General features: G+C 40.8%; 2 protein-coding genes across 2 annotated transcripts in view; one reads left to right on the top strand and one right to left on the bottom strand.

Moving 5' to 3' along the window:
- Positions 1-15,146, bottom strand: part of map3k10 (mitogen-activated protein kinase kinase kinase 10) — a 111,610-nt gene that overhangs the window by 9,100 nt on the left and 87,364 nt on the right. Inside the window, exons 5-9 of the mRNA XM_061973042.1 lie at positions 14,792-15,032; positions 14,586-14,708; positions 13,030-13,168; positions 2,050-2,162; positions 1,670-1,977 (exon numbers count right to left, since the gene is read on the bottom strand). Coding sequence (XP_061829026.1) covers positions 1,670-1,977; positions 2,050-2,162; positions 13,030-13,168; positions 14,586-14,708; positions 14,792-15,032 — 924 coding nt within the window. The remainder of the gene's footprint in view (positions 1-1,669; positions 1,978-2,049; positions 2,163-13,029; positions 13,169-14,585; positions 14,709-14,791; positions 15,033-15,146) is intronic.
- sipa1l3 (signal-induced proliferation-associated 1 like 3) overlaps positions 5,590-15,146 on the top strand; it is a 310,964-nt gene continuing 301,407 nt past the window's right edge. The window contains exon 1 of the mRNA XM_061973040.1: positions 5,590-5,750. The gene's annotated coding sequence lies outside the window, so the exon portion shown is untranslated. The remainder of the gene's footprint in view (positions 5,751-15,146) is intronic.

Below are 15,146 nucleotides of genomic sequence, written 5' to 3'. Positions count from 1 at the left end.
CAAATGAATAAATAAATATTATATAAATAAAAAAGACAGAAGACAAAAAGTTGCCTACAAAAAAAAAATTCCTATATTTTTTTTGCACAGATTTGTTAATTTTATCATATTTTCTCTGCCTTAATCAAGGAATGTTTAATTGATTAGTGTTTTGTTGTATGATTATTATCATTCCGTATTTATAAATCTATGTGGGTTGGTCATTTTAGGGTACAACCTTTTTCACATAATATTACCACTTCTTTTAATTGTAAAATTATTATATATTGTTTATATAAGGTCATAACAAATAGTAGCTTTAACATGAAAATACAGGCTGGAGTTACACACAAAAAGTGTAACATTGACAGGAAAATGTTTCCACATTACAAAATAAGATAACATGAGAGTTGTTCCCCATGTTTTGGTAATATTACCAGAAGTACGTGTCCAAATTTACACATAAAGTCTCTTTAAATATATAAAAAAAAAAAGTATATCATAGACTTTATTTCTGTAATATGACAACATTATGTTTCCTCATAATATATATATGTTGATAAATGACAACATTTTCCGTTAAACTATGACTTTTTTCTAGTAAACAACACTACATTTTATTCCTGTAAAATCAAGAAATTTTTCCTTATCAATTTACTACTTTTTGTTGTGTGGGCTAAATATTTCTATTAGAGGTTTAAATAAAAAAAACAGAAGACAAAACATTTTAATTTCATTTCATTATTATAATTTATTTTTTATTTTTTTTATCTTATTCCATTTTATTGTTGGTATTTTTAATTTCTTTTTTTAATTTCTTTTTTTTTGGGAACCATCCAGACTGTTACAGGCGCAAAGTTGAATAGCCTGCATGTGTGATGGTATGGGGGTGTATTAGTGCCCAAGGCATGGGTAACTTACACATCTGTGAAAGCTCCATTAATTCTGAAAGGTACATGCAGGTTTTGGAGCAACATATGTTTGCCATCCAAGCAACGTTATAATGGACGCCCCTGCTTATTTCAGCAAGACAATGCCAAGCCACGTGTTACAACAGCGTGGCTTCATAGTAAAAGGGTGCAGGTACTAGACTGGCCTGTCTGTAGTCCAGACCTGTCTCCCATTGAAAATGTGTGGCGCATTATTTGGCCTAAAATACCACAACGGAGACCCCCGGACTGTTGAACAACTTAAGCTGTACACCAAGCAAGAATGGGAAAGAATTCCACTTCAAAAATGCGTCTCCTCAGTTCCCAAACCTTTACTGAGTGTTGTTAAAAGGAAAGGCCATGTAACACAGTGGTAAAAATTCCCATGTGACAACTTTTTTGCAATGTGTTGCTGCCATTAAATTCTAAGTTAATGATTATTTGCAAAAAAAAAAAAAGTTTTCCAGTGGGAACATTAAATATCTTGTCTATGCAGTCTATTCAATTGAATATAAGTTGAAAAGGATTTGCAAATCATTGTATTCTCTTTTTATTTACGAATTACACAACGTGACAACTTCACTGCTTTTGGTTTTTGTCGATGATTTTAATGAGGTTTGATTCAAACTTTTAGATAGGAAGTTGCACACAAATAAATAATAAACCATTTTAGTATTAAAACCGCTATTGTGTTCACTGAAGGGATGAAAATGGCTTCCTGATAGTTCCACAATTTTGAATAATAATTGCATAGTTCTAACCTGCAGTTTTCCCAGCTGCAGCAGGTCTTGTCCCAGACCCACTGAGGCCAGCAGCGAAGCACAGCCCAGCAACAACAAGTCACTCTTCTTCCTCTGGCTGCAGCGTCTCAGCGAGTCCTGGTGGTTGCTGGCGGCTCCAGCACCTGTAGAACCTTGCGTGGAGCTGGCACTCGATGACCCCACAGTAGCGGAAGCCGCTCCGGACCCCAAGGCGCTCCACAGGGACCCCGAGTCCTCAGCGGCCCCGTTACTGCTGGTCTCGGAGGGCTGCAGGGAACCTGGGGACTCCTGGAACTCACAGCTCTCCTCTGAGACATGAAAAGAAGGAATATTATTATAAGTGGGACTCGATTGAGTTGAACATGAAATATGCGACTGACCCATTTCACTGAGGCTGGAGAAGCCGACTGTCATAGGAGCGTGCTTGGGAGACTTTCCAAGGTTTGGTGCGCTGGACGACCAAACCTTGCTGCCCTCGCTGAGTGACTTCAGTCTGAAAATAGTCCAGAAAATAGAAAAAATGACAAATGTGAAGAACTTTTGCATGCAATATTTCAATGCCACAAAATATATATATATATATATTTTTTTTTACCATGAATCATTTTGAAATGTTTTTTTCTGGTAATGTTAATGTCAATCTGTAAAATGTCAAAATTACACTAATTATAAAATGATTGCTATTACAACATCACGTCAAATAATGATATAGATGATTACCATTAAACACAAAACATTCAATAAGCACAGTACAGGCCAAACGTTTGGACACACCTTTTCATTCAATCTGTATTTTCATGACTATTTACATTGTAGATTGTCACATCAAAACTATGAATGAACACATGTGGAGTTATGTACTTAACAAAAAAAGGTGAAATAACTGAAAACATGTTTTGTATTCTAGTTTCTTCAAAATAGCCACCCTTTGCTCTGATTACTGCTTTGCACACTCTTGGCATTCTCTCCATGAGCTTCAATCAATTTTATAATTGTCCATGTCCGAATTGCAATGCATCTAAAATTGATGATTTCCCCCACCTCTATTATGGTATACAGCTAGAACTACTACTAATGATCATGTATTTGTTTGTCCACACAGGAGAGCAGGAAAGAGAAAGAAGGTTTCACTAGCGATAAAAAAAAGTTAAATATTTTATCTTAAAAAAAACTAGAAAAGCAGACCTCAACCATTTCCCAAATGGTGATGAATCCAAATGGTGATCCGAATCATCTCCAAAATGTAATCACTCACTCACTCACTCACTAATTAAACCAACTCACTCACTCACTCACTCACTAATTAAACCAACTCACTCACTCACTCACTCACTAATTAAACCAACTCACTCACTCACTCACTCACTCACTCACTCACTCACTCACTAATTAAACCAACTCACTCACTCACTCACTCACTAATTAAACCAACTCACTCACTCACTCACTCACTCACTCACTTACTAATTAAACCAACTCACCCACTCACTAACTCACTCACTCACTCACTCACTAAAAACCAACTCACTCACTCACTCACTCACTAAACCGACTAACTCACTCACTCACTCACTCACTAATTAAACCAACTCACTCACTCACTCACTCACTCACTCACTCACTCACTCACTCACTCACTAAAAACCAACTCACTCACTCACATACTCACTCACTCAATAAAAACTAACTAACTCACTCACTCACTCACTCACTCACTAGCTCACTCAGATTTAGTGATCATAACATGATTGCTATGGCAAGAAAAGTGAAAGTCCCCAAAGTTGGACCTACAATTACAAACCCCGTTTCCATATGAGTTGGGAAATTGTGTTAGATGTAAATATAAACGGAATACAATGATTTGCAAATCATTTTCAACTCATATTCAATTGAATGCACTACAAAGACAAGATATTTGATGTTCAAACTCATGAACTTTATTTTATTTTTGCAAATAATAATTAACTTAGAATTTCATGGCTGCAACACGTGCCAAAGTAGTTGGGAAAGGGCATGTTCACCACTGTGTTACATGGCCTTTCCTTTTAACAACACTACGTAAACGTTTGGGAACTGAGGAGACACATTTTTTAAGCTTCTCAGGTGGAATTCTTTCCCATTCTTGCTTGATGTACAGCTTAAGTTGTTCAACAGTCTGGGGGTCTCCCTTCTGATATTTTAGCCTTCATATTGCACCACACATTTTCAATGGGAGACAGGTCTGGACTACAGTCAGGCCAGTCTAGTACCCGCACTCTTTTACTATGAAGCCACGTTGATGTAACACGTGGCTTGGCATTGTCTTGCTGAAATAAGCAGGGGCGTCCATGGTAACGTTGCTTGGATGGCAACATATGTTGCTCCAAAACCTGTATGTACCTTTCAGCATTAATGGCGCCTTCACAGATGTGTAAGTTACCCATGTCTTGGGCACTAATACACCCCATACCATTACAGATGCTGGCTTTTCAACTTTGCGCCTATAACAATCCGGATGGTTCTTTTCCTCTTTGGTCCGGAGGACACGACGTCCACAGTTTCCAAAAACAATTTGAAATGTGGACTCGTCAGACCACAGAACACTTTTCCACTTTGTATCAGTCCATCTTAGATGAGCTCAGGCCCAGCGAAGCCGACGGCGTTTCTGGGTGTTGTTGATAAACGGTCTTCGCCTTGCATAGGAGAGTTTTAACTTGCTCTTACAGATGTAGCGACCAACTGTAGTTACTAACAGTGGGTTTCTGAAGTGTTCCTGAGCCCATGTGGTGATATCCTTTACACACTGATGTCGCTTGTTGATGCAGTACAGCCTGAGGGATCGAAGGTCGCGGGCTTAGCTGCTTACGTGCAGTGATTTCTCCAGATTCTCTGAACCCTTTGATGATATTACGGACCGTAGATGGTGAATTCCCTAAATTTCTTGCAATAGCTGGTTGAGAAAGGTTTTTCTTAAACTGTTCAACAATTTGCTCACGCAGTTGTTGACAAAGTGGTGACCCTCGCCCCATCCTTGTTTGTGAATGACTGAGCATTTCATGGAATCTACTTTTATACCCAATCATGGCACCCACCTGTTTCCAATTTGCCTGTTCACCTGTGGGATGTTCCAAATAAGTGTTTGATGAGCATTCCTCAACTTTATCAGTATTTATTGCCACCTTTCCCAACTTCTTTGTCACATGTTGCTGGCATCAAATTCTAAAGTTAATGATTATTTGCAAAAAAAAAAAATGTTTATCAGTTTGAACATCAAATATGTTGTCTTTGTAGCATATTCAACTGAATATGGGTTGAAAATGATTTGCAAATCATTGTATTCCGTTTATATTTACATCTAACACATTTTTCCCAACTCATATGGAAACGGGGTTTGTATATATAAGAGACTCTACAAACATGTCTGTGATAATGCCTTTATTGAAGACGTACATAACATACAGTGGGACAGTGTATTTGAGTCAAAGCAAAGCAAGTCATTTTCTTCTGTCTGTGATAAGCATTGTAATGGCCATAGGGGTCCATCGAGGCGTATATATATAATAAATATTGCCAGTCGCAATTAACTTGTGCTCAGCTGGGAAAATAAATACATATATATTGTAGCTGAGATAGGCTCCAGCGCCCCCCGCGACCCCAAAAGGGAATAAGCGGTAGAAAATGGATGGATGGATGGATGGATATATATATATATATATATATATATATATATATATATATATATATATATATATATATATATATATATATATATATATATACTTATTATGTCATCCATTTACTTATTATGAACTGTTACAAGCGAATTCTATAAATTATGCTAATATTAAAAATGTAACTTAATAATATGTGGGGATATAAAAGGCAACCGATGCTATCAGACCGGGCGGAAGCGGAAATTGACGTCACAAACGACCTAGGAGCACCTGTCAGACCCAGCGGGTTTTTTTTAGCTACGGAGCCTCTTCATGGAAGAATCCTCATTTTTGCCCTTTTTTGTGGACTTTCCATTGGCCTGTGGAGAACCGGGACAACAGAGACTCTTTCCAGGAGGACTTTGAGTTGGACGCGCAGACGCAGTCCCGTGAGTACGCATGCAGCTGCGGCTTCCAAACATTTAATCGCTTGCCCGTACGTGCGTGCCGCTATGTGCATGTCACCTACGTAACTTTAGGGACTTTGGGGAAATATATGTGCTGTATGAACTTTGGGGAGGTGAACGGTACTTTGGGCTGTGGGATTGAGTGTGTTGTGCAGGTGTTTGAGTTGTATTGGCGGGTTATATGGACGGGAGGGGGGAGGTGTTTGAGAGCACGGTGGAAGAGGGGTTAGTGCGTCTGCCTCACAATTCGGAGGTCCTGAGTAGTCGTGAGTTCAAACCCGGCCTCGGGATCTTTCTGTGTGGAGTTTGCATGTTCTTCCTGTGACTGCGTGGGTTCCCTCCGGCTTCCTCCCACCTCCAAAAACATGCACTTGGGGATAGGTTGATTGGCAACACTAAATTGCCCCTAGTGTGTGAATGTGAGTGTGAATGTTGTCTGTCTATCTGTGTTGGCCCTGCGATGAGGTGGCGGCTTGTCCAGGGTGTACACCACCTTCCGCCCGATTGTAGCTGAGATAGGCTCCAGCGGCCCCGAAGGGAATAAGCGGTAGAAAATGGATGGATGGATGGATATTAAATATAAGCCTGGTTGTGTTGTGGCTAATAGTTATACATGTCTTGTGTTTATTTACTGTATTGATCATTCCCAGCTGAATATCAGGTCCCACCCGTGACTCCTTAATTTGCGTAGTGGCAGAGACACCCGAAGAACTTGGGTGCGTTTGCACCCATCAAGAAGCTCACCATCAGATCTGTCAAAGCCCCTTGGCTTGACTCTGACCTGAGAAACTTGATGATTGATTGATTGATTGAAACTTTTATTAGTAGATTGCACAGTGAAGTACATATTCCGTACAATTGACCACTAAATGCCATCCATCCATCTTCTTCCGCTTATCTGAGGTCGGGTCGCGGGGGCAGCAGCCTAAGCAGGGAAGCCCAGACTTTCCTCTCCCCATCCACTTCGTCCAGCTCCTCCCAGGGGATCCCGAGGCATTCCCAGGCCAGCCGGGAGACATAGTCTTCCCAACGTGTCCTGGGTCTTTGCCGTGGCCTCCTACCGGTTGGACGTGCCCGAGGGAGGCGTTCGGGTGGCATCCTGACCAGATGCCCGAACCACCTCATCTGGCTCCTCTCCATGTGGAGGAGCAGCGGCTTTACTTTGGATGACAGAGCTTCTCACCCTATCTCTAAGGGAGAGCCCCGCCACCAAGCGGAGGAAACTCATTTCGGCCGCTTGTACCCGTGATCTTGTCCTTTCGGTCATAACCCAAAGCTCATGACCATAGGTGAGGATGGGAACGTAGATCGACCGGTAAATTGAGAGCTTTGCCTTCCGGCTCAGCTCCTTCTTCACCACAACGGATCGATACAGCGTCCGCATTACTGAAGATGCCGCACCGATCCATCCGCCTGTCGATCTCACGATCCACTTTTCCCTCACTCGTGAACAAGACTCCGAGGTACTTGAACTCCTCCACTTGGGGTAGGGTCTCCTCCCCAACCCACTAAATGGTAACACCCGAATAAGTTTTTCAACTTGTTTAAGTCGGAGTCCACTTAAATTGATTCATGATACAGATATATACTATCATCATAATGCAGTCATCACACAAGATAATCATCAGAGTATATACATTGAATTATTTACATTATTTACAATCCGGGGTGTGGGATATGGAGGGGGGGGGGTGTTAGGTTTGGTTGGTATCAACACTTCTGTCATCAACAATCAGCATCAACAATTGCATCATCCGAGAAATGAATATTGAAACAGTGTAGGTCTGACATGTACAGCAAGTAGTGGACATAGAGAGAGATAACAGAAAGCAGAAGAAAACATTTGATTATTTACAATCTGGGGAGGGTATTAGTTTAGGGTTGAAGTTGCCAGGAGGTCTACTTTTATTGCGGTTTTGAAGGAGGATAGAGATGCCCTTTCTTTTACACCTGTTTGGAGCGCATTCCACATTGATGTGGCATAGAAAGAGAATGAGTTAAGACCTTTGTTAGATCGGAATCTGGGTTTAACGTGGTTAGTGGAGCTCCCCTGGTGTTGTGGTTATGGCGGTCAGTTAAGGAAGTAGTTTGACATGTACTTCGGTATCAGGGAGGTGTAGCGGATTTTATAGACTAGGCTCAGTGCAAGTTGTTTTACTTTGTCCTCCACCCTGAGCCAGCCCACTTTGGGGAAGTGGGTTGGAGTGAGGTGTGATCTGGGGTGGAGGTCCAGAAGTAATCTGACTAGCTTGTTCTGGGATGTTTGGAGTCTAGATTTGAGGGTTTTGGAGGTGCTAGGGTACCAGGAGGTGCATGCGTAATCAAAAAAGGGTTGAACGAGAGTTCCCGCTAGAATCCTCATGGTGCTTTTGTTGACCAGAGAGGAGATTCTATAGAGAAATCTCGTTCATTGGTTGACCTTTTTGATTACCTTGGTTGCCATTTTATCACAGGAAGGATTAGCCTCTAGAATGGAACCTAGGTAGGTGACTTCATCCTTCCTGGTGATAACAATGTCACCCACTTTTATAGTGAAATCATTGACTTTCTTAAGGTTGATGTGGGACCCAAACAGGATGGATTCCGTTTTACCCAAGTGTATGGATAGTTTATTGTCAGCGAGCCAGGTGCAAATTCTACAGAGTTCAGCACTGAGGATTTTCTCCACCTGTGACTTGTCCTTGTCTGATACCAGCAGGGCCGAGTCATCCGCAAACAAGAACAATTCACAGTCCCATGCTGATCACAAGTCGTTTATGTATATTAGGAACAGTAAAGGCCCTAATATACCGCCTTGGGGGACTCCACAGCTTACTGAGAGGGGGTGGGGGGACACGGTGCCGTTCACCTCTACCACCTATTCCCTCCCCTCCAATGAAAGATAGAGATAAACTGAAAAGAGTTTCTGTAGATTCAGGTAGCTCAGAGGACTGGCTAGCATATCGCTCTTTAAGAAACAAAGTCACCAAATTAAATAAACAGGAAAAAAAGGGTGTACTACCAATTTAGAATTGAAGAAATTAAACATGATGGCAAAAAACTTTGGAGTACTCTCAATCAAATCATGGGTAGAGATAAAATGGGGAAAAACACCAGCATTTATTGAATCAGGCGAAGGCTTTATCACCAAGCCCAAAGAAATTGCTGATTACTTCAACAATTATTTCATAAGTAAAGTTGATACTATAAGAAATAGCATGTTTCCTGTAAATTGTTTTCTATCTGAGTCACTTATTAAAAATGATATCATGCAGGACAAAGAATGTAAATTTGAATTCTCAGTCACTAATGTACCATATTTTTCGGAGTATAAGTCGCACCGGAGTATAAGTCGAACCTGCCGAAAATGCATAATAAAAAAGGACAAAATATACCGTATTTTTCGGAGTATAAGTCACACCGGAGTATAAGTCGCACCTGCCAAAAATGCATAATAAAAAAGGAAAAAAACATATATAAGTCGCACTGGAGCCCGGCCAAACTATGAAAAAAAACTGCGACTTATAGTCCGAAAAATACGGTATGGGAAATTGAAAATCTATTGTCTGAATTGAAATCTGACAAACCTTGCGGTCATGATAATCTAGGTAGTAGACTTTTAAAGTTGTCAGCTGGAATAATAGCCAGTCCGATATGTTATATTTTTAACTTAAGTTTTAAAGAAGAAATCTATCCTCAAGTATGGAAGGTTGCTAGAGTAACTCATCTACCAAAAAATAGGAAAGAAGCATTCACTGGATTGAATAGTAGGCCAATTAGCATTTTAACAGTATTAGGAAAATTAATGGGAACAATTATATTTAAGCAAATTCAAAGTTATTTCTCTATAAATAACATTAATTCAGACTTTCAACATGCACAGCTCTCACACAATTAACAGATGACTGGCTAAAACAAATTGACAGTAAATTATTAGTTGGCACAGTGCTATTAGATTTTAGTGCAGCTTTTGATATTATTGACCACAAACTACTACTTCTAAAACTGTCTGCTTATGGTTTGAAACTCTCAGTGATTAACTGGATGAAAAGCTGCCTTGTCAACAGACAGCAATGTGTCATGTTCAATGGAACCTTTTCAAATATTAAAACATTATATTGTGGTATTCCCCAGGGAAGTTGCCTGAGGACCTTTATTCTACTCAATATTTGTAAATATGTCATGTATTTTAAAGAATGGTTGCTGTGCAATTTACGCAGATGACACAACAATATATGCTTATGCAGATAACTGCACAGACCTGAGCAGTATACTACAAGACGAGGTCATGCAGATTTCTAAATGGGTTACATGAAATAAGATGAAACTTAATATTTCCAAAACAAAATGTCTTATTTGCTCAAAACATGCTCAGAGAAAGGAACGCATATTAAATGTTTCTTTGAACGCAGTTCATATTGAACAAGTTAAAGAGGCCAGGTTACTGGGAGTTATAATATATCAGTGGTTCTTAACCTTGTTGGAGGTACCGAACCCCACCAGTTTTATATGCGCATTCACCAAACCCTTCTTTGGTGAAAAATAAAATGTTTTTTTCTTAATTTAATCTTAATTTATAAATATTAATCATGAAATTATTATATTAAAGAGATATTAATATATATTTTACAAACAGAAAGTTACAGGTATGTACACATGATCCCATGTTTACATCTCATTGTGCAACATGTGAATGTTTTAGTGGGAACTAAATGCGATATCTGAAAGGAGTACAAATTATTTCCGAAGCAGGAACCCCACCCAGACATACAATACTAGTGCACAGCTTATGAAAAACAATATTTTTTGTTATGGTTATTGTAAGTGGGCCAAAACACTTATTAGAAAATAATCTAATGGAAATGCTGTCATTTTATTATAATAATAAAACATTTAACTTGTTATTTAGTCAGGTTTGGGACAGGTGTGCTGCTGGTGTGGCCACAGTGCATGTGCACGTCTGACGTCGCTCACATGTGCTCCACTGAATGCTCAAGGAGTTTTTACCTTTGCTCACGCATATGGAAAATTAGAGGGAACATTGTTTGGGGCTATCCATAATACGTCGATAGGGAGAAGTTTTTATTTACACGATGAGTCTGGTGTGTCTTGACCTCCGCCCGGAGGCTCCGCCGAACCCCTGAGGCCGACTCACCGAACCCCTAGGGTTCGATCGAACCCAGGTTAAGAACCACTGGAAAGACTATATTGGGCCACTCACATTAATAACATAGTAACACAAATGAGCAGAAGCATTTCAATCATAAGAAGAAATGCCTATTTTTGAACTAACACAACTACTAAGCAAGTTATACAATCCCTTGTATTGTCACATATTGACTACTGCCCAGCAATCTGGTTTAATGCAACGAAACAAGGACTAAATCAAATCCAGTTTACCCAAAACCGAGCTGCCAGACTAGCTCTCCATTGCTCATTTAGGACCGGCGTTGAGATCATGCAGACTGAATTATCATAGATGAGAGTTGGTGAAAGACTAGCTTGTAGTTTGATTCTATTCAAAAAAAAAAATCTATAAATACCATAAACCTTCATATCTGTATTCTCAGCTGTTGCTTGCTAATGACAGTCACAACTATGGTACCAGGCTAGCCCTAAGAGGTGCTTTCACCCGTCTTAAACCCAAAACTGATGTTTTGAAAAAGACTGTTATGTATCGCGCAATCACTTACTGGAATCGACTTCCACAATATCTGCTATCAATCACCAGCATAGTGGGTTTTAAGAATAGACTGAGCGAAGTATTGCGGAAAGAGATTATTCTAGATTGTACCTAATGTCATGACTGTTTTTATTGACTATTGACTATCTTATTGATTGTGGGACAAGCAGTAGAAAATGGATGGATGGTACTTTTTCGTCGCTTACTGTTTGTCTTTGGTACACTAATGTGTATATTCTAGGCCATTGGTTCTGTTTTATTTTTGCAAAAATATATACAGTATATCTATTTTTATATTGCTCTTTTTATCTTTGGTATGAACATTATTATGTAAACTCAAAGTTATTACTTTTTTTGGTTCTTTGTTGTTGCTATTTTTGTATTACAGCATTTTATTATTTGATCATGTTGTACTGCATTGTTATCTTTTGTTTTGTGATTGTGGGATGTTTTTTGCCTGGACCCCAGGAAGAAGAGTCTCCACTGCGGTGTAGACTAATGGGGATCCTTACTAAACTAAACTGTGAAGGATTAGATTCCGACCCCTTACTCCTCCTTAGGCCCACCAACTGCCCCTATATGCCCTAACTACCCCTATATGCCCTAACTACCCCTATATGCTCTAACTACCCCTACATGCCCTAAGTCATTGGGACACCATTACCTTCTACTATGCACAACATGTAGGGATGGGGGTAAAAAATAGGGTGTAATGTGACTAGGGATAAGAAAAGTAGGGTGTAACATGACTAGGGCTAAGAAAAGTAGGGTGTAATGTGACTAGGGCTAAGAAAAGTAGGGTGTAATGTGACTAAGGCTAAGAAAAGTAGGGTGTAATGTGACTAGGGCTAAGAAAAGTAGGGTGTAATGTGACTAGGGCTAAGAAATGTAGAGTGTAATATGACTAGGGCTAAGAAAAGTAGGGTGTAATATGACTAGGGCTAAGAAAAGTAGGGTGTAATGTGACTAGGGCTAAGAAAAGTAGGGTGTAATGTGACTAGGGCTAAGAAAAGTAGGGTGTAATGTGACTAGGGCTAAGAAAAAGAAAAGTAGGGTGTAATGTGACTAAGGCTAAGAAAAGTAGGGTGTATCATGACTAGGGCTAAGAAAAGTAGGGTGTAACGTGACTAGGGCTAAGAAAAGTAGGGTGTAACGTGACTAGGGCTAAGAAAAGTAGGGTGTAATGTGACTAGGGCTAAGAAAAGTAGGGTGTAATGTGACAAGGGCTAAGAAAAGTAGGGTGTAATGTGACAAGGGCTAAGAAAAGTAGGGTGTAATGTGACAAGGGCTAAGAAAAGTAGGGTGTAATGTGACCAGGGCTAAGAAAAGTAGGGTGTAACGTGACCAGGGCTAAGAAAAGTAGGGTGTAGTGTGACCAGGGCTAAGACTATGTAGGCGAGCTGTAATCCCAGTTCCCTACAGTATATTTCCACACCACCATGTGAGAACATGAGCGTGACAACCAATCACGTTCTGTCCGACAAGGTAATGTCCCTGATGGCATGCTTCAACCAGTCCTACTACAACTACAACAACCACAACTACAACAAGCACAACTACAACAACCACAACAGTTGTTGTTGTTTCCAATACACTCACTTTTCCTCGCCGCCCACCCTCTCCCTCTGGTGGGTGGAGCTGGGACCCCACGTGCGTCCTTTCTTCTTGCCGGCGGCTATGTCTTCCTTCTTGCACACGGCACTGCGACCCCAGGTCTTGCTGCCGTCGCTGGGGGTCACTGACACACACGTGAAAAATCAATCAATCAACCAGTCAATGTTTACTTATATAGGCCCTAAAGCAGTGTTTTTCAACCTTTTTTGAGCCAAGGCACATTTTTTGCGTTGAAAAAAATGCGGAGGCACACCACCAGCAGAAATCATTAAAAAACTAAACTCAGTTGACAGTAAAAAGTTGTCGTCACAATTGTTGGATATGACTTTAAAGCATAGCCAAGCATGCATCACTATAGCTTTTGTCTCAAAGTAGGTGTACTGTCAACACCTGTCACATCACACCCTGACTTATTTGGACTTGTTTGCTGCTTTCCTGTGTGTAGTGTTTTACTTCTTGTCTTGCGCTCCTATTTTGGTGGCTTTTTCTCTTTTTTTGGTATTTTCCTGTAACAGTTTCATGTCTTCCTTTTGAGCGATATTTCCCGCATCTACTTTGTTTTAGCAATCAAGAATATTTCAGTTGTTTTTATCCTTCTTTGTGGGGACATTGTTGATTGTCATGTCATGTTCGAATGTACTTTGTGGACGCCGTCTTTGCTCCACAGTAAGTCTTTGCTGTCGTCCAGCATTCTGTTTTTGTTTACTTTGTAGCCAGTTCAGTTTTAGTTTCGTTCTGCCTAGCCTTCCCTAAGCTCCAATGCCTTTTCTTAGGGGCACTCACCTTTTGTTTATTTTTGGTTTAAGCATTAGACACCTTTTTACCTGCACACTGCCTCCCGCTGTTTCCGACATCTACAAAGCAATTAGCTACCGGCTGCCACCTACTGATATGGAAGAGTATTACAAGGTTACTTGGGACGGCGTGGCGCAGTGGAAGAGTGGCCGTGCGTGACCCGAGGGTCCCTGGTTCAATCCCCACCTAGTACCAACCTCGTCATGTCCGTTGTGTCCTGAGCAAGACACTTCACCCTTGCTCCTGATGGGTGCTGGTTAGCGCCTTGCATGGCAGCTCCCTCCATCAGCGTGTGAATGTGTGTGTGAATGGGTAAATGTGGAAGTAGTGTCAAAGCGCTTTGAGTACCTTGAAGGTAGAAAAGCGCTATACAAGTACAACCCATTTATCGTTTATTTATTTATTTACTCTGCCGAGCTCTAGACAGCACCGACACTCAACAACAACACATCATTTGCAGACTATAATTACTGGTTTGCAAAAAATATTTTAACCCAAATAGGTGAAATTACATAATCTCCCACGGCACACCAGACTGTATCTCACCGCGGCACAGTGGTTGAAAAGCACGAGTGTCTCAAAGGGCTGCTCAAGAAAACAGATCCTGGAGTGGACATTTTTTGGCATAACAGGTAACCAAAAATAACACAAATCAGAATAAATCCCTTGTTATTATTATTATTATTATTATTATTATTATTATTATTATAAGGTAGTCACTCTATAAAAAAAAATGTTGCTCTCACGTCGTATTGCTCTCAAACGAGGTATGACCCCCGGGCTGGCGGGCGGCGTGGTGCTCTCGCTCCCTTGCATCTTCCTCTTGTCCACACTGGGGGACGCCTGCACCGTGATCTTATGCTCAAAACCTTGACACAAGAAAAGACATGCAAATGAGCCACACTTTAAAGAAAATTTAAAAAAAAAGGTTGTTGTTGCAAGTTGAACCCACCAGAGGGTAGACTGATGCCATCTCTAGACAGCTTGAGCAGCCTGTTCTTCTTGAAGTGACCCTTCCTCTTCTTTACGCTGGGCTTCTCCTGGTACATCTGGTGGATGATGATGTTCAGCTCTCGCTCCACGATGTCGATCTCGCGCTCGGCCAGCTCCTGTTCTCTCCTCCTCAGCTGCTCCTCCTGCTCCCTCTGCTCCTCGGCTGCTCGGGCCAAGGCCTCCTCCCAGGACCTCAGCTCCTGAAGAGACGGGTTTGTTAGCGCCTCCTCTCACACTTCCTTCTGCTCGTTGCTGAGGTGTTTGCACAAACACTTTGCAGGCACACAATGACAAGGTGAGATGTCACCTATGAA

The sequence above is a fragment of the Nerophis lumbriciformis genome, linkage group LG17, assembly GCF_033978685.3.
Source record: "Nerophis lumbriciformis linkage group LG17, RoL_Nlum_v2.1, whole genome shotgun sequence".
Lineage (NCBI taxonomy): Eukaryota > Metazoa > Chordata > Actinopteri > Syngnathiformes > Syngnathidae > Nerophis > Nerophis lumbriciformis.
Note: the sequence above shows the minus strand (reverse complement) of the source record. Positions and strands in the feature narration are given on the sequence as shown.